At 39.1% G+C, this 24,111-nt stretch overlaps 1 protein-coding gene across 1 annotated transcript in view; it reads left to right on the top strand.

The window, feature by feature from the left end:
- The window catches only part of LOC111864627 (A disintegrin and metalloproteinase with thrombospondin motifs 9), a 363,750-nt gene that overhangs the window by 325,447 nt on the left and 14,192 nt on the right, over positions 1-24,111 (top strand). Inside the window, exons 18-28 of the mRNA XM_023852002.2 lie at positions 377-503; positions 2,684-2,897; positions 3,985-4,152; positions 6,824-6,988; positions 9,779-9,934; positions 10,651-10,899; positions 13,089-13,280; positions 15,233-15,466; positions 17,481-17,642; positions 19,702-19,917; positions 20,994-21,293. Of these exons, the coding sequence (XP_023707770.2) occupies positions 377-503; positions 2,684-2,897; positions 3,985-4,152; positions 6,824-6,988; positions 9,779-9,934; positions 10,651-10,899; positions 13,089-13,280; positions 15,233-15,466; positions 17,481-17,642; positions 19,702-19,917; positions 20,994-21,293 (2,183 nt within the window). The remainder of the gene's footprint in view (positions 1-376; positions 504-2,683; positions 2,898-3,984; positions 4,153-6,823; positions 6,989-9,778; positions 9,935-10,650; positions 10,900-13,088; positions 13,281-15,232; positions 15,467-17,480; positions 17,643-19,701; positions 19,918-20,993; positions 21,294-24,111) is intronic.

Here is a 24,111-nt window from a genome sequence, read left to right as displayed (position 1 = left end):
TAATATTGTCAACCCACCTACGCCTTGGTCTTCCCTGTGGTCTCTTTCCTTCTGGCTTTCCCACCAATATTCTATATGCATTCCTCGTCTCACCCATTCATGCTACGTGTCCTGCCCACCTTATCCTCCTTCACTTGATCATTCTAATTATACTTGGAGAAGAGTACAAGTTATGACGCTCCTATTATGCATTATGCACTATTGTCATTTAAATTGTACTTACATAAAACGGTATAATTTTGGTCTACATGTTGCTAGAAAGTATGCTTAAAAAGCCTTTTATTGAAATTTAAAACATTTCTCTTAATAAATTGCTAAACTTAACATCAATAATGGTACTGCCATCCACTCGGGCTCATGTAGTTATTAATTGCAGGTGAACGTTGGTCATTACCATTATGTGTGAGGATGGATAATTCACAGGTTGTACCAGATGAACTTTGTGCAGGACTTCAGCAGCTGCCCAAATACACAGAATCCTGCAATACTCACTGCATTCTAAAGTAAGTCTGTGGTACTTAATATAAGACATATTCTTATGAAACCCATCTGTGGATTGCTCTGTTCAGAGGAGTAAAGGCAATTAGAAATAGCTCCCATGGGCATTTTCACAGGTGTCCCAACATTGCACTAGCTGATGGATCCACTCCCCCTTTGCCTTTATGTTTCTTTTGAAACTGGATCTTTGTCCTTCAGCACTTTCTAGATGAGGCCAGACACAGGACAGGCCTTGTCAGTATGGGGGTGTTGCAACACCTTCCAGCATGTGGAGTGCAGTGTATCCGGGACGGTGCAGAGGACTTGGGGACATGTGTTGTCATTCAATACAGTGATTCCTGTAATGAGCATGCTGGGGTGCTTTCCCGTGATTGTGGCATGAAAGTCTTGATGTATTCTGCAGTAGTGCTCTGCACTGATGGTGTATTTGGGTCACTAGCTCACAAGTCCTGCAGCTACAATGCTGCCATTTAACACTTAAGCATGCATACCAGTTCTAAAGGAAGACCAAAGCCATGAGCCAGTCATATGACCAACCTTGAAGCTAAACACACTGAGTACTGGACAGCTGCAGGATTGCACTTGTGGGTTCATATATGCTCAGCCAACAGGAGAGAGATCGCTACAGATTTTAAGAAATGCAAAGTTGGTCACTGTATATTTCATATTGTTACGTGTCTCTTGTTCTGTGACAAGTAAAAATTGGTTCTGGATTGAAATTTTGGATTTAATGGCACTTCTATTACAATTACCATAAATTATAACAGCTCACAATCGATGACTGTCTCAGACTTGCTTCATTCCTTGCTGCACTACAAGTGTCTTCTCTTCCGCTGTGACCAACTTCGTTCTGATTTATGAATCAGTCACTTTTTCTACTGCAACTGTCTTGAATGATGGGTATTTTATGAATGCCGAATGATTGAATTATCCTGAACTGAATTCATTTCCAGGCGACCCAAATATAGATCACCACTTCAAACAGCTTGTGTTACTCTGTTTCCACAAAACTACTTATCAAACCGTTGCCCAGTAATGAATTATTCCATGTCTATTTGTTGCAGCAGGAATGTGTGTTTGGTAAGCCTTTGGCTAGCAATGTACTTCTGCTCTTGTTCAACTATTCCTGCTTGCAGGTGTCATGTCAAAATATTTACCATACAAAAGTAAAGATTAAAATCACAGTTATATCTGAAAGTGGGAAAGATAATGTTTCTGTGGATCTACATGGAACTACCATGCTGTGGTATCACTGAAAAATATGCATTTTATATATTTCATTAGTCATAGTGAACCGCTGCTACTCCTGTCTTCACCCTACCACCTACAACCATCATGAGTTGGGAGCAGTTCATCGTCACAGGCTCTCGTGTCATGTTCACAATACTCCCTAATGTTGTCGCAGGGAATCCAAGCTCGCAGCGGAGGGCCTATCAGAAGTTATAATGATTGACCATATAACAATAACAGAATTTAATGAGAACATAATGCAATATAATGCACTACAAGAATATACAAAAAATAGAGCACTGCGGGCATACAATGTCGCTGACAACCCAACACACATGGCTGATTTCAGCCATATACTTATCAGCACTTCGCGGCATCAAACTCAGCCGACATGCCCAGTTCCACTGGCCCACCTACATTATGTACGGAAGTCATTACGCCACAACACGACTTCACTACTGCTTCTTAGTCAGCCACAGGTGGCCCCAAAGAAAATGTATATACTAACTAAACAACTCCGCGTATCGCCGCCATACCTTTCCCCTGGTGGCTGGTGACCACAAGTAACCCTGATGTCTGCGGCCAGCTCCTGACTGCACCGAAACTAGATTTAGAAGAAAACGCCGCCAAACTGAAATTTAGAAATTCCTCCCACTGGTCCATGAACATCCTGGCCCAAATGGATCCACTATCAGACTACACCTCTGCTCCCAAAACAAACTTCCTTCCGAGACACACGGGTAGGAAGGGAGGGGAAAAACCATGTGGTATAGGAGAGGAGGAGGGAGTAAGCTCTAGGACAATGATAAGGGGTATTGTAGAAGATATGGCTGGAAGCCATGACGTCACAGAAGGGAGCTGTTGCTTCAGCACGGCTCAGTAGATGTTTAATATAAGAGTTCATTGTATTTGGAAAGTGCACTACATAACCAAAATTTACTGGATTTGAGTCCAGGTGGAGGACATGGCCAGTCACAGAGTGCTCGACGCATTGCGGCCGTGGAAAGCAGACTCTGGGTTTGCAGTGTGTGCAGCAGTTCCATGACCCAGACATTGGTGACAATACAGTCCATAATAGCTCATGTGCCCATTTACAAAAACCAGCAGAGGTTGTGGACTGTGAAGGTCCTTGCAACTCTACTCACTGGGAATTTGGAATCTGGTCACAGGTAAGGGCATTATTACCTATTATTCAAAGTTGGTTTCAATATTGTGGATAATATATGAAGTTTACCTTTTTTCTGATATTCACAGCACTATAGACTATAGAGGGGTTTGGACTGGTAATTGGATTTACTGAACACTTACAAATTGTAACTACAAGTAAATATAGTGATATCGCTAATGCACACATTTTACAGTTCACTACAGCACATACTAAGTCTTCTCAGTCTGCTGTGCCTTTATCGCTCATCTGGTGATGGCTTCCAGTGCCGTAGAGTTCTCAACTTCCATGTTCACGGCCTCCTGTCCTCGCTTGTTGTCACCTATTTCACCGCAGCTCCTGAACCACCTGGTTTCCAACTGCCTAACTCTCAACTCAACTCGACTCGACCCCACTAACTACCTCCACTGCACTAACTGAAATCAACTCAGTCAGTCAAGTGATGTAACCTTGGAGCTGATCCACAGAGAACACTTGTTACAACATCTCTTCTCTTGTTGCATTACTTAGCTATCACACTGACCACTTGGCAACACCACTTCCCGCAGCTCTCCTATTGTTGTGTGACATCACTGTAGACGCGATGCATAACTCTTTTGCAGTGCTTACAACTCTAGTAGATTATTTTCCTAGTGCAGCACACAGGTAACTTATGTTCATCATTCTCCTGCACTGATACAGATTTTTGGAATAAACAATTTGAACCTTTTTGCAGAGTCTTCATTGAAATTCCTTGGTTGTTACAGGCAAAATAATTCCCATTTTAGCTCTATTTCATGACATGTAAATTCATTTTGTCCTGACATCTTCAGTCTAGCCAATTTAAATACCCTGAATAATGAACCACTATGCGCAAACTTAACAACAAACGCTTTTCTGCTACTAGATGGATAAGTCAGTTCAGTCACAGATGTTATGTGGAAGTATTCAGGTAAACACACGTACATTATCTTAGAGGGCATATGAAGAATTAATCGAAGCAAGTGCATATGCATGCTCAGAAACACGAATTTGTAGACACGGACACAAGTTGCAGTAGGGTTTAATGTTAAGCTGCTTGTGATGGAAGAACTTCTTGTGAATGTTTTCAGTGCTCCAAAACGTGTGGTGGCGGAACCCAGACACGATCAGCCCACTGTGTCGATGAGCGAGGGTGGCCAAAAGATGAGTCAGACTGTAAGCAGAGTGAGCCACCCATTCTGGAGCGACCTTGTGGTACCCAAGATTGCCCTAAATGGGTTCTTGGAGAGTTGTCACCAGTATGTTTCCAATTGTGTTTGGTTTCTCAGTGTTTTCTTTCTTCTTCATTTGTATATTACTCCAAGCATAGATACATATAGATTCTTATTTCTCTTTACTCTGACACTTTCTGAATGCTTTCGGTGTTATTTTGTGGACATTTTGAAGGATGTACGTTCACTTAAGTCAGGACTTGTGATGGCTTCATCATGAAAATCAGACATTCAGTTATATTAATGTAGAAGGCATTGCAGAAATTGTGTTCTGTAAGGACAAATTTGAGACCTCACTGAAAAGCAAACTGACTTCCTGACTCTCCTGTACTGCTCAGATTATGGTACACTTTTTAGCAGTACTTAAAAATTTGAAAGCTTCAAAGTGGTATGATAAAACTTTTGCATTCTTTGCTCTCAGAAGTGAAATTTCACGGAATCGAGCCACAAATATTTTGTTAGTGCCTGTTACATAAGAGTACTGAAATGGTATAGATTGCATCCTGTTGTGTATATAATATTTATCATATTACTTGTGATAAGTATAAGAATCTTTAGTTCTTATTCATTGTTCGTAAAATAAAGTCCAGCGTTAGTGTATTCTGCTGAAAATGTCTTTGAGGGTATGTCATTATCAGATAATGACGCTAGATAATTACTTGATGATCATGAAATTAGCACATTCTTTTTTCAGCATACAGTGAGAACTAATATCACCATACTAGAGAGCTCATCTCTTTCTGTAAATCACCCATTCAAGCTATAACATACCCTCAGAGATGTTTCAGGCCACAGAAGGTGGGGATGCAACAGCATGATGGGAAGCACACTGTGCCTTTTTGTTTATATCTGTGAGCATGCAGGATTGTGCATTTCTTCATGCTGGTGCCCAGATGTTATGCACATCTGTATCTGTAAGGGGGCTTACCACATGATACAAATTAAATTCTGCCTTTTCTTCTTCCCCCCCCCCCAAAAAAAGAGAGAAAAACCCCATTTTTGATTGTACACAGTAACAGAGATGAGAGGAAGGACAAATAATTAAAATAAAAAATAATTGAATATACTATATTCTTTACAACCCTCACACATACATTGTATCAGAAATCATTCATATTACTGGCATAAGTCACAAAATTTACCATTCTAATGACAGGCCATAAGCCTTGCTTCTTCTGTGAAAAAAGTGAAGGCATCCCCATGCTTAACTAAATAAGCACTACGTCATGAAGGCGTAAAGGGGAGTGGATGTATAGGTCAAAATATTCTCGACCCAGGCAATAATATGAGGTGAGTGGTCAGCTTTACACCCCAACCACTTAACACCTGGGTAAAAGCCCTAGTACCCATTGGATAGGAGGCTGGGTGGGCCCTAGAACTGGTCTGGATGATATGGAGAAGAGAAAAATCTTGTCTCTACTGGGACTTGAACTTCGACTCCTTGGCAGTCCAGCCCCTAGCAAGTCTCTATTCTGGCTGCACTATTCCAGATCCTTTGCTTATTTTGTTGTCTTTCGTATATTTCTCTTTGCGTTGGCCTCTGCTGTGTTGAAAACTTTATATAGTGTTGTGGGAACATCCCACATACGCGGTTTCGCCATGTTGTTGGCTTTCCCACACCATCTGCTTTCAACTGTCTACTGTTAGTAATGTGACTTTTCTGAGCTTACCGTATAATTTTCCTAGTCTTATTTTCTTCTGTATTTTATTAAATTTTTGTCTGGAGTGTGTTGCTTCCCCTATACAGACGTTTGAGAAATGCCAGTTTGCCTATATTGGTATGAATGCAGCCTGCTGTGGTTTGGATCTTATTGTTATTGGATGCGCTAATAAAATTGTACCGTTCAGTAACTGAATGTCTGAAGGAATTAAATACCCTGAAACATATGTGTATATACATCCCTGCTGTGACAGACACACACTCCTTCTGATTTGTGAGATTTTCGCCACCTGCTGGATGCTAGGGCATATGTTTTTATCAAATTTCAATAAAGGTAATAAAAGTCTGTTCACAACACACTCTAATTCAGTACACTCACCATTCCAGATTAATAAGAATCTTGCATACTTTGACATGCTTCATGCATTTGAGACCTGAATAAGTATGGTTGAATTCCGCCTGCAGCTTGACATCTTAATTCAGTTCACTTTTCTGTTCTTATTGTATGCTTCCATATTGATAACAATTTTATAGACTTTCTCATTAAAGATACTTTTGTGATTCTTTTGTACCACCGTGCCTGCAAGAAAATTATTGTTCCACTTTTTTTATTTGTTTCATACCTGAAAAATTCAAAGAGCATTCAAATTCACATCAGTTTCACTGAAATGTAGTATCACTCGGTGGATATCCTCAAAATAGGCATATATAAATGTAAATGCATCATAGCAAAATTTGTGTTAGAGAATGTGTATATATGTACATAGTCTACTTGGCGTAAGTCCTTTTAATTACAGGCAGTGTACAAAGAGTATAGAAAACTGAATCAGTGCTGAATTAGTACACATTAACTGTTTGCAGTCTGGTGTTTGTGTCAATATACTGAATATATTTTGACATTGGAGTGCAACAAGTTAATCATCATTCCTGTCTATGTAGAGCAATTGTCGTGGTGTCTCTGCAATTGCTAAATAGTTCTGCTATGGGTCTTCTGTTTTTGTTTTTTGCTTGATGGTCTTTCCTTGCTGGCTTTCATAGTGCTCCGTTACATGTGGTATTGGGGAACGCAAGAACTCGCTCTGGTGTCAGATGGGCAACCGTATAGTGGCACCAGGATACTGTGACTCGCAGCCTGTCCCTCCCAACACAGAAATCTGTACAAGGGAACCATGTGCCTCTTGGCACCAAGGCCCTTGGCAACAGGTAAGACTTCAAAGTGGACGTGACTTGAGCAGTAATTCCTAGTCTTCTATTTCAGATGTTTCTCTCCTTCTGCTAAATGAGTTTAATTGGTCTGTGATTATTCCCAGCAACTAGTTATGAGCATGGATATCAGTGTTCCTTGCACACAAGTTTTCACTTTAGAAGAGAATGTAAATCATTATCCTACTTTGCAGTCTGTTTGGATTGGGGCTGTTCACAATGTAAAAAGTAACTCATGAAGTATTTATTTAAAATGCTTACAAATGAATATGCTGACATGCACTTTGTACATGATTTCTGCAATGGAAGTGGTAGGGCAGCTGTAGTGGAATACCACCGATAACATCCACTTCACAGAATTCCATATCGCGAAACATTTGAGAACCAGCACAGTACTTTGAGGGAGACAAGTTCCTTCCAACAAGTGAATGCATGCAGAATGTGAACAGCAGCCGTGTGAAGGTGTCCTGGCAACAGTGCAGCAAAGCCCAAATACAGATATACACAGAATTTCCAGAATGGCTGGTGTAGTACTGACACAGGCATGGAGAATTTTACACCATGAAGGACAGATAGGAAGGGGTGTACCAGTGACTAAAACTGCACGGTCTCTTGTCTTAAACCCATTAGAATTCTTTGTGTGGGGTTGTTTGAAGTAGAGAGTGGATCATGGTGTTAAATCAAAAGTAGGGCTTCAGCTAGTAGAAACCATAGATGAAATCTTCATTTGTACCATAAACGAATTGGAATGCATACAGTGGCAACATTAAATAGCACAACAATTGGTAGATTGCATTCAGTTTAATGGTGGGCACTTATAACATAACTGACTTCATGGAGCTGAGCCCTTCTTGAGAAGCCACCAATTGCTCAGCTACTCAAGAATTTCCAAACATTTTATGGATCCAGAAGGTTTATTACCATGTTCACAAGAGCCCTCCACTGGTCCCTGTCCTGAGCCAGATCGACCCAGTTCATATCACCCCATACAACCCCAATACATTCCAGTTTAATATTATTCTCCCACCATGTCTAGGTGTTCACAGTGGTTTCTTTCCTTCTACCGTTCCTACCAATGTCCTATATGCATTCATCTTCTCCATTCGTGCTACATGCCCAGCCCATCTCAGCCTCCTTGACTTGATCGTTCTAATTACACTTGGAGAAACGTACAAGTTCTGAAGGTCGCCATTATGCAGTTTTCTCCAGCCCCCTGTCACTTTATCTCTCTTAAGTCCAAATATTATCCTCAACACCCTGTTCTCAAACACCCCCAGTCTGTGTTCCTCCCTTAATGTCAGAGACCAGGTTTCACACCCATACAGAACCACAGGCAAAATTGTAGTTTTGTATATTCTAATTTTTATGTTTTTAGACAGCAGACAAGAATATAAAAGGTTCTGGGCTGAATGGTAGCAAGCATTACCCGAGTTCAGTCTCCCCTTAATTTCCTCCTGAATCAGGTTTTGATTTGTTACTGCCATTCCAAAATATCTGAACTGTGCCACATTTTCCAAACATCTGTTTCCTATCTTTATGTCATGATTTTGCCCTGTATTCTGGTTATGAGAGAGCAACATATGCTTAGTTTTCTTTGTGTTTACTTCTAGACCAACCTCTTTGTATTGTATTATACTGTATTTATTAGCATTCATCGATCCATTAAGCAGATTACACTGATATTTACATAAGATTGTCTTAACATAAAATAAATTAAAATTAAAATATATATAAGAAACTAATGCATGCAACTAAAATTTAGTATTCCTATCAAGATACTCTTCAACTGGGGTAGAGAGTTAAATAAGGTAATACCAGAATAATATACTCCTTTTTGAACTTTAGTTACTTGCATCCATTAAAGTTTGTGTGTTTCTCTTTATGGTATCTGCATTATCCCCTGGTAGATTCACATCATCAGCATAGACCAACAGCTGATGTGTCCTGTTTAATTTCAGTGCCACCTGGTTTTCCTGAACCTTCCTAATGGCATATTCTAAAGCAAAGTTGAAACACAATGGTGATAAATCATCTCTTTGTTTTAGACAGTTTTGAAGAGGTAACATATCAGACAAATGTTTATATATGTGAACTTCACAGTAGGTTCATTTAAAGGCAAGTCAATAACCTATCTAGTGTCATGGGTACCCCAAATTCTATGAGAATGTTGTACAGTACCTCCCTCCTAATTGAATCATAGGCTTTCTTGAAGTCTTTGAATAGGTGATATACTGCCTCATTGTATGCCCATTTTTTTTTTCCAGTATCTGATGAGCGCAAAAGATCTGATCAGTAGTTAATCTGTTACATCAAAACCCACAGTGATGATCCCCAATAATTTCTTCTAAGTATGGACTTAACCTTGAGAAAAGGATATGTGATAACTATTTTTATGTGAAGTTGATAACAGTGATATTTCCCAATAATTACTACGGTCAGTTTTGTCACTCTTTTTTCAGATTGGTACAATAATGTAATCCTTCCACTGTAATCTGTTGTAATAACCTTGAAACTTAATGTGTTTAGGCTTTTTAATTGGTGATAATAAAGATGAGTTTAATACATTTTTTATTCTGTGCTACACAAGGTTAGTACTTAACTTGATAATGGTGTTGAATCAACCTGTAGCTTTTTAGACATTTTTTTAAATGTTATGTAGAACACACTCCTGAAGTTAGGCTAGTAAGTCACAGAACACTCTGTGTATGCTCCAGTGCACCTGCTTTCACAGGTTCATTTTCTGCTGCCGCAAATCTTCTTTCATCCCAACTATGATTTGTTTCTTCACAGTGTTCTGTCACATGTGGTGTTGGTGAGTCTGTAAGGATTGTGACATGTCGTTCACTGGATGGCAAAGAAATGCCTGAATCTTTGTGTTCCACTGTGGAGAAGAAACCTACTTCTAGTCAGAAATGCATTAAACCGACTTGTCAACATGAGATACTGGTGAGAGTTATGCACTATCTGTGAGGAAACAGAGTGAAAGGTTGTATGTTTGCACTGACATCTTTACAGTGATCCTGTGCACCCAGCCAGTGTGGATTTCCATGTTGTTATTTGTGCTCCATACTTTCTTTCTAGATTTGATGAAATGTATTTGTATTTATTTTGATATAGCCCTTAATTCATCAGGCATTAATTGAACTCTTTTTTTTTATGAAAGTTGATTTCTTGAGCATGGCATTCTCACATACATACTGTGGGGATGTCTTGGCTTCAACATCATTAACTCAGTGGATGTGGAGATGTAAGAAGATGTGAATAACATTGTTATTATAGTATACTGACATATCTTTAGAAAATATACTAATTTCTATGGAGGTAACCTGCAATAATGGTGGAAAATAGCATTAAAAAACTCACTTTTTGATTTTCTGAATCATCAAGAGTTGAACATTTGTATTTTGTATGGTAATGTAAAGACATACAATTTTGTACTAATCATGTATGCCTTTTCTTGCTGTCTGAAACGAAGATCCAAAACGACACTTTGAAACTTGTTTCCCAGTCAGAAGTAGGCCTAAAAGTCTGATGAGAAATGCTGATATGAGTGAAAGAGATCCAGTAAACTGTTTCTGCTGCAGTCCTTACAGTCTCTTGTAAATCCCTTAGTATTTCATGGACTCTTCTAATAATACATAACAATCTTAACTTGTTTTCAGTCATCAATGTTTCCTTCAACTTCAACAACGTCTGTGTCCCTTTCCGTGGATGAGGATGGCAACTTAGGTCTTCATTCACCACATCTTCATCGCAATAACATCCTCCCAACTTCTGTGCCATTTCCTGGTGCAGCAGATAACTCCATTCCACATGGAGATGAGGACATAACTAACAATGTGCTTTATGAGCCAGGGGCATTTGGACCAACTCACATACATGGTGTGTGGAAGGCCTCGGAATGGGGACCTGTAAGTACAAGAAGAAACCTGAAACTTCTATAGTGTACTTGATTATGAAAGATGAACTTATGTTATTATGATGCCTGTGTTGTCTAGAGGTCAGAGTTCCTTGCTACAGATCCAGAGGTCTGGGTTTGATTCCCGGCGCCACCAGATTTTCTGAGAAGTAGTGGGTCTGGAACGGGGTCCACTCTGCCTCATGAGGATAATTGAGGTGCTATTTCAAGGAAACAGCAGCTCCGGTCTAGAAAACAGAAATTAACAGCTGTGAGGATTCATTGCACTGACCATGTGACACCCTCTATCCGCAAAAGTTGGCACTAACTTCACCGACAAGTGGTGGTCACTCAGTCGGTATAGTTTCCTTGTGGACTGAAACCACGGAGTTTTTTTGTTTTGTTTTGTGTGTCATCTACTAAATTAAATGGGACACATCAGCTGTAGGATATTGGAGGGAAAGCCAGAAGGAAAGAGGCCACAGGCAAGACCAAGGCTTAGGTGGGTGGACAATATTAGAATGGATCTGAGAGAGATAGGATGGGATGGTATGGATTGGATAGATCTGGCTCAGGATAGAGACCAGTGGAGGGCTTTTATGAACACAGTAATGAACCTTTGGGTTCCATAAAATGCTGGAATTTTCTTGAGTAGCTTCAGAATTGGCAAATCTCCCAGAAGGGCTCAGCTCCATGAGTAAGTAAGTAAGTAAGTAAGTGTCATCTGTTAACATTTGAACCACATGACAGATTAAAAAAAATGTGGTATGGACATTATACCATTATAGGAGGCTCCACTTTTGTACAGTTTCATTTGTCGTCAGTAATACCAACATGACATGCAACAAACTTCTGAGTTGGGACTGACAGTAGTGATGTGATGTAGGGTACCAAAATCTTGTGGTAATTGATCTTAAATAATGAGCAATTCTGGTAAGGGAATGTTCTGTAGAAAGCAAAATAACACAATGGCAGTTGCATAATATATATATTTCTGTTTGTTGGTGATAACAAACAGAGTTGAAACTTTTTGTGGAAGTAGATCATAACTGTTATTCTGTGTTAAAAAGTCACAGTATGGACTGATGCATGGGATGGAAAGTGGGCATCACAAATCCTTCCTAGAACTTGCCTTTTTAGTGCATTGTTACTTATTTTATTCTCCAAGCCAATTACATCCTGGTAGCTACTTTCCAGGATTATTAGGTTATCAGTGTGCATGATGGACTCCCTCATTCGTAGTTAGAATCTCTAACTTGCAACCTCAATATCTGCTTCCCTTGTGCCACGCAGACAGCAAATTTTCAACCTTAACAGGGACCAGCAAGCAAATAAAAGTTCATGCTTCCATATGCTTGCTGGATGGTTGTTTCTCTCTCCTGTTTGCAACTCTTGCATCTTATTCAGGAGGAACCAAGTTTGAATTCTGGCAAGCCTGAGAAATCACAGATTTTTCTCAGTGTCTCCAGGATAATGCCAAGCTAGTATATTATGATCACCTATTTCCTAGTGCTGGGCCACTTGCAATGCCTGGTGATCCTAGCAGCTTGTTTCAGCACAACGTAACCTGATCATTTGACTTGTTATATACTGTAGCATTAGAAATGGACAAAAGTTGTGTTTCAGGTGGTTTCTCCAGTGCATTAATTTGTGTCTGTACAGTCATTTAGATTTCAAAATGTTTTGAAAATTTTAAATATACTTTGGTTAATATAGCCAGGATTTCAGCAGGGAATATAAATGTATATGTTTGTTTGTAGTTTAATTTTATGATATTGTTAGTAGCTCATCCTGTTTGGCATCAAATGGTAGATCAATAAAGGAATTGAAAGAGATGTGGAAGGAAGCAGCCATGGCCTAATTTGAGGTACTGTCCTGATGTTTGCCTGGAGGGACTGAGAAAAAAGATGAAAAATCTTAGTGAAAACGATCTCTGCACCAAGAATTGAACCTGGTACCTTACAGATACAGAGGAGGAGTGCTACCCACTTAGTACCATATTCAGAGCTTAGGAGTTTATTTCATGGGGAAAAGTGATTGCAATCAACTAGAAAACTGTATATGCTCAGCAGGATTGTGGTCACCATGCCTGATTGCTTGTCACTGGGGCTGGCATGCATTCACATTTCCTCACTGAAGGCACTCCCAATTGTTACTCAGCATAGGAATTGCAAGAGCATTCAATGGTTGTTCTGGTGTCAGTGTTCTGTTACATGTGGGGATGGAATCAGGCGGAGGGCAGTCACGTGTATGGATTTGTCTCGGGCTACCCCCATTGACAAAGCGTACTGCACTAAAGCTGTGTATGTCACAACAGAAGAATTCTGCAGGCGACCTACTTGTGCATCCTGGAGAGTTGGGGACTGGACATCATGTTCTGTTAGCTGTGGCAAGGTAACAATCTGTGTGTAGTTAGTTATATTAATTGCAGTTCTTTGCAAAAGTGTAGTCCTGCTTCATACAATGAAACCCCTATGTACATTTCCTTCACTTAAGGTCTTCCTTCATTCATTGTTTAATTTCAGCGATCTGAGGTCGATAATATCATTGTATAAATTTCCTCCATTTAAGATTTTTCTCAATTTATGTTAAAATTTATTGATCATCAAAGAAACCTTAAATGGGGATTCCACTATAATTCACATGACTCACTCTCATGCTGACACCTATGGGATCCAGGGGATCACCAAGTAACTGCATTATGAACCTCTAACAACCATTTTCCTGAAACAGTTTTCTGCACTGAAGAAACATACCATATTTCATCACATAATTTGTACACTCCCATTTTGTCATGAAATCAAGGAAAAATCCATATGTATTTTCTGCAGTCCTTTCTTATGAACACAGGAGATAGAACCCTGAGTAATAGGGTACTTAGCATAGTTTGACACTGCAGTTGCTCCCTTTCAGGAAGTACCCTGCTCCTCTTGTCCAACCATGGCTTCACCTCTGACTCACTGCTCACTGCAGCCTCTGTGTTAGAGCTTCCATTTCCCAAAGGCATTCATTATTAATTGTGAAGATGGCAACTGCATTGTTTGCCAAAATATTGGAAACCTTTCACCATTCATGCACATTCTCTAACCAAGAACAAGAAATATGTAAAGTGTTAAGTGAAAGAATTAGATATTTTTTCTTACTGACTATAGCATCTTAATGCAACCTACTCATTTCATTCAAAAGAATGTTGTAACTTCTGTAGAAGGGTCAAGCAGGTGATGATATTTTTCTTTGTTGACCGTTTTTATAAATTGTAATCCAAATCACACATTCAGGTCTTTGATCATAACATTTTGAGAAAACTGTGCATGAATTATATGATGAAATACAGTATAATATAAAGTATGTATTTCATGAAATGTTTGGTGAATCCTGAAATATTTGAAAGAATTTAAACATTTATATTATTCTTCAAGTGATAGCTGATAATTAGAAAGAATTCTAGTGTAACCTTTCCATTTTTAAAGGGGTGTGTAACCTCTAAATATCATGAAATAAAAATCATGAACTGCTAAATAAAGGGTAAAAGAAGACAGAAGTTTCTGCAATCCTGTTTTGAGTATGAAAATGACTGCATGAACTTATGTGATATTTAGAACTCTCATGGTGAAGAATGCTGTCTTCTGGCATGTGACACTCTTTAGTCTGCCAGAAATCCTACCGGCCTATATGGTGTTACATCCCTGAAGATAGTACTCCTCTGTGAAGTTATATTTCTGAGTATATGATTTTTGCAAGACCATAACAAACCATTGACATGAAGAAAAACATAACGTTTACCTATTTTTTTTATTGCTAGTGGGGTGGGCCTAAGTCCTTTGTACTGTGGCCACTTCTGGCCTATTGTACCAGCCCCAGATGACAGGTGAGGGTGATTGTGGAGCAGTTGGTGGAATGAAGATTGCAGGGGAGACCGAAGTACTTGGAGGAAAACTGCCCCAGCGTCACTTTGTCCACCACAAATCCCACTTGACCAGACCCGGGATCGAACCTGGGCCGTCGGGGTGGGAAGCCAGCAACATTTACCTAACTCTCAGCAATTTTGTTGCACTGTTGACAATACTAAAGCTCAAACTGCTGCCTGTAGTTAATTGATTTAGGTGTTAAAGTTTTATGTGATACCAGTTTTTTATGATTTATTGGCATCTCAGAATGTGCCTTTCTTGCTAACAAGCTGAGAGAGTAGTGGAAGCAGAAAGTTACTTCTTTTAGTGTAAACATTTCCAGATTACAATTTCACCAGAATCCAGTAGATGTTATGTGTTCACAGACAGAAAGATAATAAAGAATTTCCGCTTCTTTATGGGGAGTGACTTCTGCAGTTTCACTTTCCTTACCTCCAGGGAATATCAACAAGAGACGTGACGTGCATTGATTCACTATCCAATGTGGTGTTAGCCAGTGATCAAGCTTGTTCTGACCACAATTTGGCACAACCAGAGAGAGAAAAGGAGTGCTATGTTAGAGACTGTCTAGGTGAACCATCTTCAGAATATCCAAATCATGGAGGGATGAATGACATGGGGAAGGACCTCAGCAATGCAGGCTACATGTGGCGGACAGGACCATGGGGAGAGGTATGCTGTATCCCCCAGTATGCTTTTCATACATTCATGACCGTATCAGAATTTTTGTCAGACTTATGCCTTGCCATTTGCCAAGGAACACTGTGAAACTTCCATAATCCTCTGCAGTTTTTCAACAGATATGATGTAGTATCCCAACTGGAAAAAATTGAGCTTCAGACATCAAAATCTTAAGAAAAGTCATTGTATTCTGAAAGAATGTACCTGTTCTTTTGAGAATGATAACTACCGAGAGGGCTGATAGAAATGTAATACAGATGATAGGGTGGAGATATGTCAGAGATAGCTTGAGCAGAGTAATTGTATTTATATATTCAGGAATGAGGAATTTGAGGAATGTATTAATGTTGGTGAACTTGTCAGTGCCATCCAATTTACTCAGTACATCAGGCCCCTTCATTAAATGTCACCAACTAACTTATTGCATGCTGGTGTCTGTTAACTGTGGGTGTCCTTTTTGTTCTCAGTTTTGAAGTATTCCAAATGGTTTTGGTGTGCTGTGGAAGATGAAGATCTGGACTTTCCATTTCATGTTTAATAAATACTGATAACAGAACGGAAAGTCATAGTATGTCCAGCTATTGTTTTGCCAACATGATTTGCTATCCCACCATGAAGCACTAGTTTACATGACTGAACCATGCTTCTATTTTTTAAAGATCTTTGCGGCCGAATAAGATAAGACAAATGTAGATCTGTATATATCAGAAATGTAATAATTCCTTCTTGTTTTTGCTTAGGATTATGTTGGGTGGAATTTATAATGCCGTATATGTCAAGAGCTTCTGTTGTTTACTGCCACCACAGGCATGTTAAACAAGTGAAATCCCTGTTAAATAAATTACTGTTAGAATGACGTAAAAGTAAAGAAAGTAAGTAAAGCTATCCCTGTACCAGGCCCTGAAGGCCCATAGGGTTGTGAGATGTTGAGGGTCCCACATTGTCTAGACAATCGGCTCAAAGGTGGTGGTAAGGTTGTCAGCCTTATGCGCTGGCCATGCTTTACTCCCCAGGAAAATTATTTAATTCCTGGTACTCATTTCTGTTAGAGGCTGAGTAAATCCCAGGGCCATGGTGCGGCTGGAAGGATTAGGTCAACTGAAAAAAATCCAATGACCTCATTGGGACTTGAACCCATGAACCCTGTAGCATAGCCCCTCAACCAAGTATGCCACAGAATGACCTATCTTACAATAAATCTGAATTTTTGCTAAATGGCTCTTTTGCAAAATTATGTCAAGAAACTGTTAATTTTTTACATGTTCTGTATATAATTATGATCATATAATTTCAGTACATAAGTACACATAAGGAAATTTTTCTGCATAAAAAGTAAAATTACATGACCAGTACTATGAAATTGATATCTAAAATAATTAGTGACTTATGAAATGAACACAGTGGCTGTGCAGGATTGATTTCAATCATGGAAGAAATACAATTTGCTCTTTCAATTACAATCACATTAAATCATGGGAGGTCAAAATTTGTTATACCAAATGTGGGTTATTTGCTAAATTAAATCTCATTAGATACAGCAAAATGAAATGTTTTTATATTGGGCTTTGGCTAGGAAAAAAAATTCTTAAATATAGGATTTAACTAAATGCTGGAACACTGCACTGCAACTGTTTGGCAGTGATTGTTACATTGGCATTGGTCTGGGCTCATAATATAAAATTGCAACATCCTTTTGCTGTGCAAATTTTGTCATTTTTGTGGATTCAAAGACAGAATGGAATATAAGTTTTGTGTGTTATCATTTCCCAGTGAAAGAAAAAATTAAAGTTAAGTTTGCAATTTGCAGTAAGTTACCATTGTGCTTTAAGGCAATGCTGATGAAATGCTTGTGTATTTTGATAAATCTTGTTCTATCTTTAGTCTCAAAAATGTTCTAGATTCTCATGCTGATGTCATGTTGAACTGGGAAAATAATTTTCACACAAGCCTAGTTATGAATAAGAAGAAGATTCAGTTGACGTAGTAATCCGTTTGTCTGTGCTAGTGCTCAAAGTCTTGCGGAATGGGCTACATGCGGCGAATGGTGGCATGTCCTTCTGAAGATGGAAATGAAGGGGCAGAATGCAATAAAGCGGACAGACCAGTTGATAGAATAGCATGTAATGTAGAACCTTGTCCTGCCTGGAACACTGGTGGATGGTCGGAGGTAGGAAACTCAGTCACTCAGATTTCAAACTATCCTGTCTTCTCTTTTAAAAGCATTCCTTAATTATTTGTCTTTGAGATATATTTTTTACTGTAATGATAACATTATGATGTCTCTGTTATATGGGGGAGAGTCAGTAAACAAGTCACAATTGGATATAAAACATAAAACATGTCATACTTGAACCTTAGAAAAACTTTTATTTCTCTACATATCATCCACCAGCATTGACACACTTGTCCCATTGCTTTACCAGTGCATCAAAACCCACAGCATAGAAGTTTTTTTGACTGCTCTTTGGTATAATACTCCTCAAGCATGGTTGCCATTTTGACTGCTGAAATCAGTCACTGAACATGCACATGCTTGTCTGCTACCTAGACTGTCATGAAGCTGGACTATGCTGCTACATAGTGATGCACATAGAAAACCTATTACTGCCATTACAGCTGTTTTACTTCCATTTGTGACCTATTTACTGACTGGCCCTTATATACACAAAAATGCTGTGGAAGAAAAATTCTGTGTCCATAACATGAAAGTTAAAAGGTATTATAACTTGTCTGATGTAACTAGAGACACGATAGGCCACTGTGTCAGCACACAGTTTAAGTAGTGGGGTAAGGCAGTCTCTAACTTCTTGCATTGATGTAAATGTCAAATTTCTGTGTTTCAAAAAATGTCCTTTTTAACATGTCCTTATAATTGATTCTGATTATGAGCAGCACTAAGGAAAGAAAGGGAAAACAAAATATTGCATAGCCAGAATGGACAGATTGTCTACTCTGCATGTTCTAACACTGTTAAGCTGAATAATTATAACTGAGGGGTAAGCAATATCATGAGAAACATGCTTCCCCTGCATCCCAACTACCTCGTTTTCTACCCCTCTGCACAAGTAGCAAAGTTCTAGGTATGTCAAACAAGTTACATTGGTTTTCTTGCTTGAGTATTCCGTTTTTGCAAAATGTTGAAATATGCAATTTTGATATTTTGTCTGTGGGTCAAATTGTTTATTTTATTCATAAATTTATTCTTGACATATTTCATCAAAAGTCAGTGTTCTGGTACACATTGAAAGTTGTCAGGAATACTTAATTTTGAGTCATGCTGATACAGTATGTCACATATTCTCCATGCAGCTGAAATAAAGATTCTTTTTATGGCAATGGAAATACGAGTACAAAGAGGAAAATATGTTGTGCCGTTGTGCAGTGTAATATGTGTATACTGTTAATTAACATTTTGAACAATTGGATTTGTGATTCTCTGCATTGTAGTAGCATATATGATTTTAGTGGGAAAGCCAGAAGGAAAGAGACCACTGGCAAGATCAAGGTGTAGGTGGGTGGACAATATTAAAATGGATCTTAGAGAAATAAGATGGGATGGTATGGATTGGATTGATCTGGCTGAGGATAGGGACCAGTGGATGGCTCTTATGAATATGGTAATGAACTGTCTGGTTCCATAACATGCTGGGAAGCTCTTGAATAGCTGCACAATTGGCAATTTCTCAAGTAGGGCTCAGCTCCATGTGTGAGTGTGTGAGTGAGTGAGTGAGTCCTAGGTGTGTTTGTTGCATTTTTGCACAGTAAAATTTCTAGAGGCCAGTTAATTTTCTTTTTATCTTCCAAGAATTTTGATGTGGTGTCAAATGGAATGCATTCATGACATGGAAACCTTATGAATAAAGATGATGGTAATATACTTCCCACTTTGATTAGATTGGATTAAAGGGTCGGGTCATACCACCTCTGCACTGCAACCAACTTATATCTTTTATATGTCCCATATATAAAATTTGGCCCTTCTTGCAGTCCCTTGCTTCTAATGAAACACAGAACTATGAAACTTTATACATCTACACTTGTAGAGTTTATGAGCTTTTTATGCTCACTATGACAGAAGAGAACATTCAGAATCAAAAGTTCATTCAGTATGGACCATATTTTGAAATTTAAGGTAGGAAGTAGATATGTCAGTAACTACAAGATGCTCAAGATGCTCAAGAATGACTTTCTGTTTTGGGAGTGGTTTTCGGTTTCTCCATTTTCAGTGCAGTAAGTCATGTGGGGACGGTGGCTACCAACATAGACAGGTCAGATGTCAGTCACATACTGGAGAGATACTGGCTGACATGTTTTGCTCAGCCCTTGAGAGACCAAACGAGCAGCACATGTGCGATTTACCCCAGTGCCACATCAGCTACAGTGACTCCAATCTGAAACCTGTTACTAAGGAATATCAGTGGCGAACAGGCATTTGGAGTCAGGTGAGTTTTCTATTATATTTGTTGAGAACATATTGATGTTCTTGTCTGCATAACAAATACTAATACTGGACTATCACTGGATACTAAAATTTAAGTCTTTTAGGAAGTGTTAACATGTGGAGCTCTATGAGATTGGTCAGTCTAGAATGGCACTTTGGCACTTTGGCACTTCTTTGAAAGACACTGATGTGAAATATAGATATCTTATAGTTCATTTAATTTCCAGCTCCTGATGTGGAATTGTCAGCCTCTTTGAGTACGTGCATTTCATGAAATATTTTTGTCTAATTTTGCATTTTAAAACCTACAGCTGTCTGTGTATATGAAACCCAAAAGACAGCTGGGCTGTCCAAAGAATATTTTCAATAGAAAGCTGTGAAAGTAGTTGTGGGATTGGTACCCAGCCAATGTTGCGACCCTTGCCAAAAACAATTTCCACTCTTTATAGCATATATAAAATTATGATGTAATAATGGATCACTGAAGGGGTCATCTGTGGAAACTGCAGGTAGAAATGGGAATTCTTTGTTCCAAGGATTCCTGCTTCTAGGACCTTTCTGAATAAAATATGGCTGCATAATAAGCTCTATGGTATTTTCCACCAGGTAGCAGGGAAATGCTGAAAACAAATTACACAGTTGATGGCATGCATTTTCAGTGAAATGATGATTTAATAAAGAGTAGATCATCTGTGCAAACTGTAGCTTGAGATGTGAATTGTTTCTTTCAAAACTTTGGTTTACTACAGGAGAATGAAGGTCAGTACAATGTATTAAGAAAAGGCTTTACAGCATGCATACAATGACGTGGAAAGTTTTTGTCCCTTTTTGGCAGTTGACATCATTCAGAATAGTGTGCAACTGCATATTATCCAGGCAAAGATTATAAAATGTACTTGGGGAAAAAGAAATGCATGGTAGTAACGTGGAAATAATTGCTTGTAGTAAAACGTGTGAAGTGTATGCAATACTCTTTTGGATCTGGGGTGTTAGATCACTTGGCCACTGACTAGTGCAGACGATCAGGTGGTGAACGAGAGAAAAGCATCTCTGTTTTTTGATTATCATGTTTTACAGTGTTCGAAGACATGTGGAAAGGGTGAACGTCACCGGCTAGTTAAATGTGTAGAGGTGCCTCCTAACACATATCCTTATCAACAAACTGCAAGTGCCTTCTTAGATGCACAGTATTCGCGATATTACGAGGAGTGGCAATTAGTGGAGAGACAGCGAAGACTGAAGCTGAAGCCTAAGTTTTTGAATGGTGCTGAGATGGTGGTTTCTGCAGCTAAGTGTGATCACACACAGATGCCTAAGGCTGTTCGTGGATGCATAAAACACTGTCCATTCTCTTGGATTGAAGGGGACTGGTCTGAGGTATATTATGAAACATTTTAAATTTTAAGGTTATATTTCTTTAAAAAAAAATTAAATTTCACATTCACCAACTCTGTTTATCCCCATGTCACTTACTGTTACAAGTGAATACTTCCTGTTATGCCACGTTGGTTAGCTTTTATAATAACAGTATAAGTTCAGCTGGTGTTACAAGAACTGCATGAAGTCCCAATGTCAATTAATATGATCCTTTGTAGCCAACAAGTGCACATTGTTTCATTTCAGTGGAAGTGAAAATTCTGTATTCTGTATTTTATTTTCATCTGTTTTGCTACATAGTAACATTTGGACATGTCATTCAGTAATATAAGTTAACAAAATAAATCTACATAGTTACAAGCATACTATGAACAATTATGCCACACGTGGTAGAAAAGTAGATATTTCATGTAGAATTTGAGGTAAAGCTATCCCTGTAACAGGCCATGGAGGCCCATAGGCTCATGAGACATTGAGGCTCCCACATTTTCTAGACAGTCAACAGATTCGAGCCTGTGGCCTTCTGGCTTGTAGCATAGTGCCTCAACCATTTGTACCATAATAAGGAGTTTTCATAACTTGTACTCTTCACCAAGTATAGTTAGAATGATCAAGTCAATGAGGATGAGATGGCCAGGGCATGTAACATCAATGGGAGAGAAGATGAATGCATATAGGATATTGGTGGAAAAGCCAGAAGCAAAGAGGGCACTAGGAAGACCAAGACATAGGTGGGTGTATAATATTAAAATGGATCTTGGCTAGGATGAGGTGGTATGGACTGGATTGACCTGGCTCAGGATAGGGACCAGTGGAGGGTTCTCGTGAACATGGTAATGAACCTTCAGATTCCATAAAATTCTGGGAAGTTCTTGAATCGCTGCACAGTTGGTGGCTTCTCAAGAAGGGCTCAGCTCTGTGAGAGTGAGGATTTGAGGTTTTCACAGTGGTGGTTAAGAAGAGTTACATCTTCTGGAACATTACACTGTGTAGTCTCTTGCTCTAAAATATCAGTTCACTTTCAACAGACTACACAGCTCTGTATCCAAGAAGATGGAACATGTTACTCCAGAACATTGGTTGGCTCTCAGTAGACTACATGGTATTATGTCCCAGAAGACGGGACATGTAAATATTTCATTCCAGGACAATTCATATTGAAAGGCTTGACTGACTGACTCCATGGAGCTGAGTCCTTCTTGAGAAGCTAATAGTTGCTGAGCCACGCAAGAAATTCGCAGAATTTTATGGAACCCGAATGTTCATTACCTAGTTTACAAGAGTTTACCACTGGCATATATCCTGAGACAGATGGATCCAGTACACACACCAATCCTATTTCTTTAAGATCTATTTTAATATGGATCTATTTCCTTAGTGGTGTCATTCCTTCAGGTTTTCCCACTGAAATCCTGTATGAAATCCTCTCGTCCCTTGTGCATGGTACATTCCCTGCACACCTCATCCTCCTTGGTTGTATCATTCTAATTATATTTGGCAAGGAGCACAAGCTTCTCATTATGCAGTTGTCTCCAGTCCCCTTTTATTTAATCCCTCTTCAGTCCTCTTTGTATTCTCTTCAGCACCATGTTCCTAAGTACCCTTAATGCAGAGGCCAAGTTTCACACCCATACAGAATTACAGGCAAAATAATTATAGTTTTATATATTTTAATTGTTCAGTAAGTTCAAATGCTGATTAACCTCTTCTGCTGTGGTTTGAGCTGTGTGGAGTGTTTTAGAGGGAACCTCCGTAGGTTGTGATGGGAATGAGAAAATAGGAAGAATATGGACCTAAAAGGTAAGGAAATTATCCATTGGGAAGAAGTGAATCCCCTTGTAGCATTGTTAGCTGTTCCATGATCTAAAATGGGATTTTTGAATGAGAATGGTCATAGCACCATCTCTGCTGCTTAAGAGTGGTGTAGCCTGATTTGTGTTGCTTTCTGGATGACTCAACTAATATAACCGGGCAACTCTTAAGATCACATTTCTGTTTTCTCATTACTTCACAGGCATGCCAACTTTCACAGCTCTGCCCTCTCTTCTCAATTTGCTCAACTTCTGTGCATTGCACAGAACTCTGCTTGACTGCTCTGTGCTGTACTGCACTGCACTGAACTCCACTTAACCACCCTACAATGCACCGAACTGAACAGTAACTGACTCACTTATTAACTAACTAACAAACAAAGAAGCTTGCCACCAACTCCTTTTATATCCAAGTCACCCATAGGGAGGGTTCCTGAATGTTTGGAGACAACCTCAGTCTTCCATGTTAGCCAGTTAGTTTCTGGAATATTCCAGATGTGGGGGTATTAGTGTTTCAGTAGGATGACAGGCACACACATGCTAGGCACAGCAGTCCCTCTGTGCTCTATTCCCACAGAAATGTGATTACTTTCATTTGTAATAAGGCTTATTTAGGGTTCCTGAGGGAAGCGGTATGCTTTGCATAGTGGTACTATCGCAGCATCTCCTGGAGGGACTGAGGAAAACCATGGAGAACCTCAGTCAGGGTGCTCAGTATCTTGAATGAGGTTTGAAATGAACACCTTATGCATGTAAGTCAATAGCCGTACTGCTAGCAAACCCATTGAGTTATACTAGTTGTTTCCTGGCCAGAATTCATTTCTTTCAATAGAAATTGACTAGAGATATCCAACTTTTTCTACATGCAAAATCTGTTTGGACGTGCATCAAATGATAATGACTGTAATGTACAGTATATATATATTTCTATCTGTTCATCAAAATTTGTGAGATTCAGCTCTCAAGCCACTTGCTGTATTTTAGTTAAGTTTTGCATGTGTGAATCC

This window comes from Cryptotermes secundus, unplaced genomic scaffold (genome assembly GCF_002891405.2).
Source record: "Cryptotermes secundus unplaced genomic scaffold, Csec_1.0 scaffold145, whole genome shotgun sequence".
NCBI classification, from domain to species: domain Eukaryota; kingdom Metazoa; phylum Arthropoda; class Insecta; order Blattodea; family Kalotermitidae; genus Cryptotermes; species Cryptotermes secundus.
Note: the sequence above shows the minus strand (reverse complement) of the source record. Positions and strands in the feature narration are given on the sequence as shown.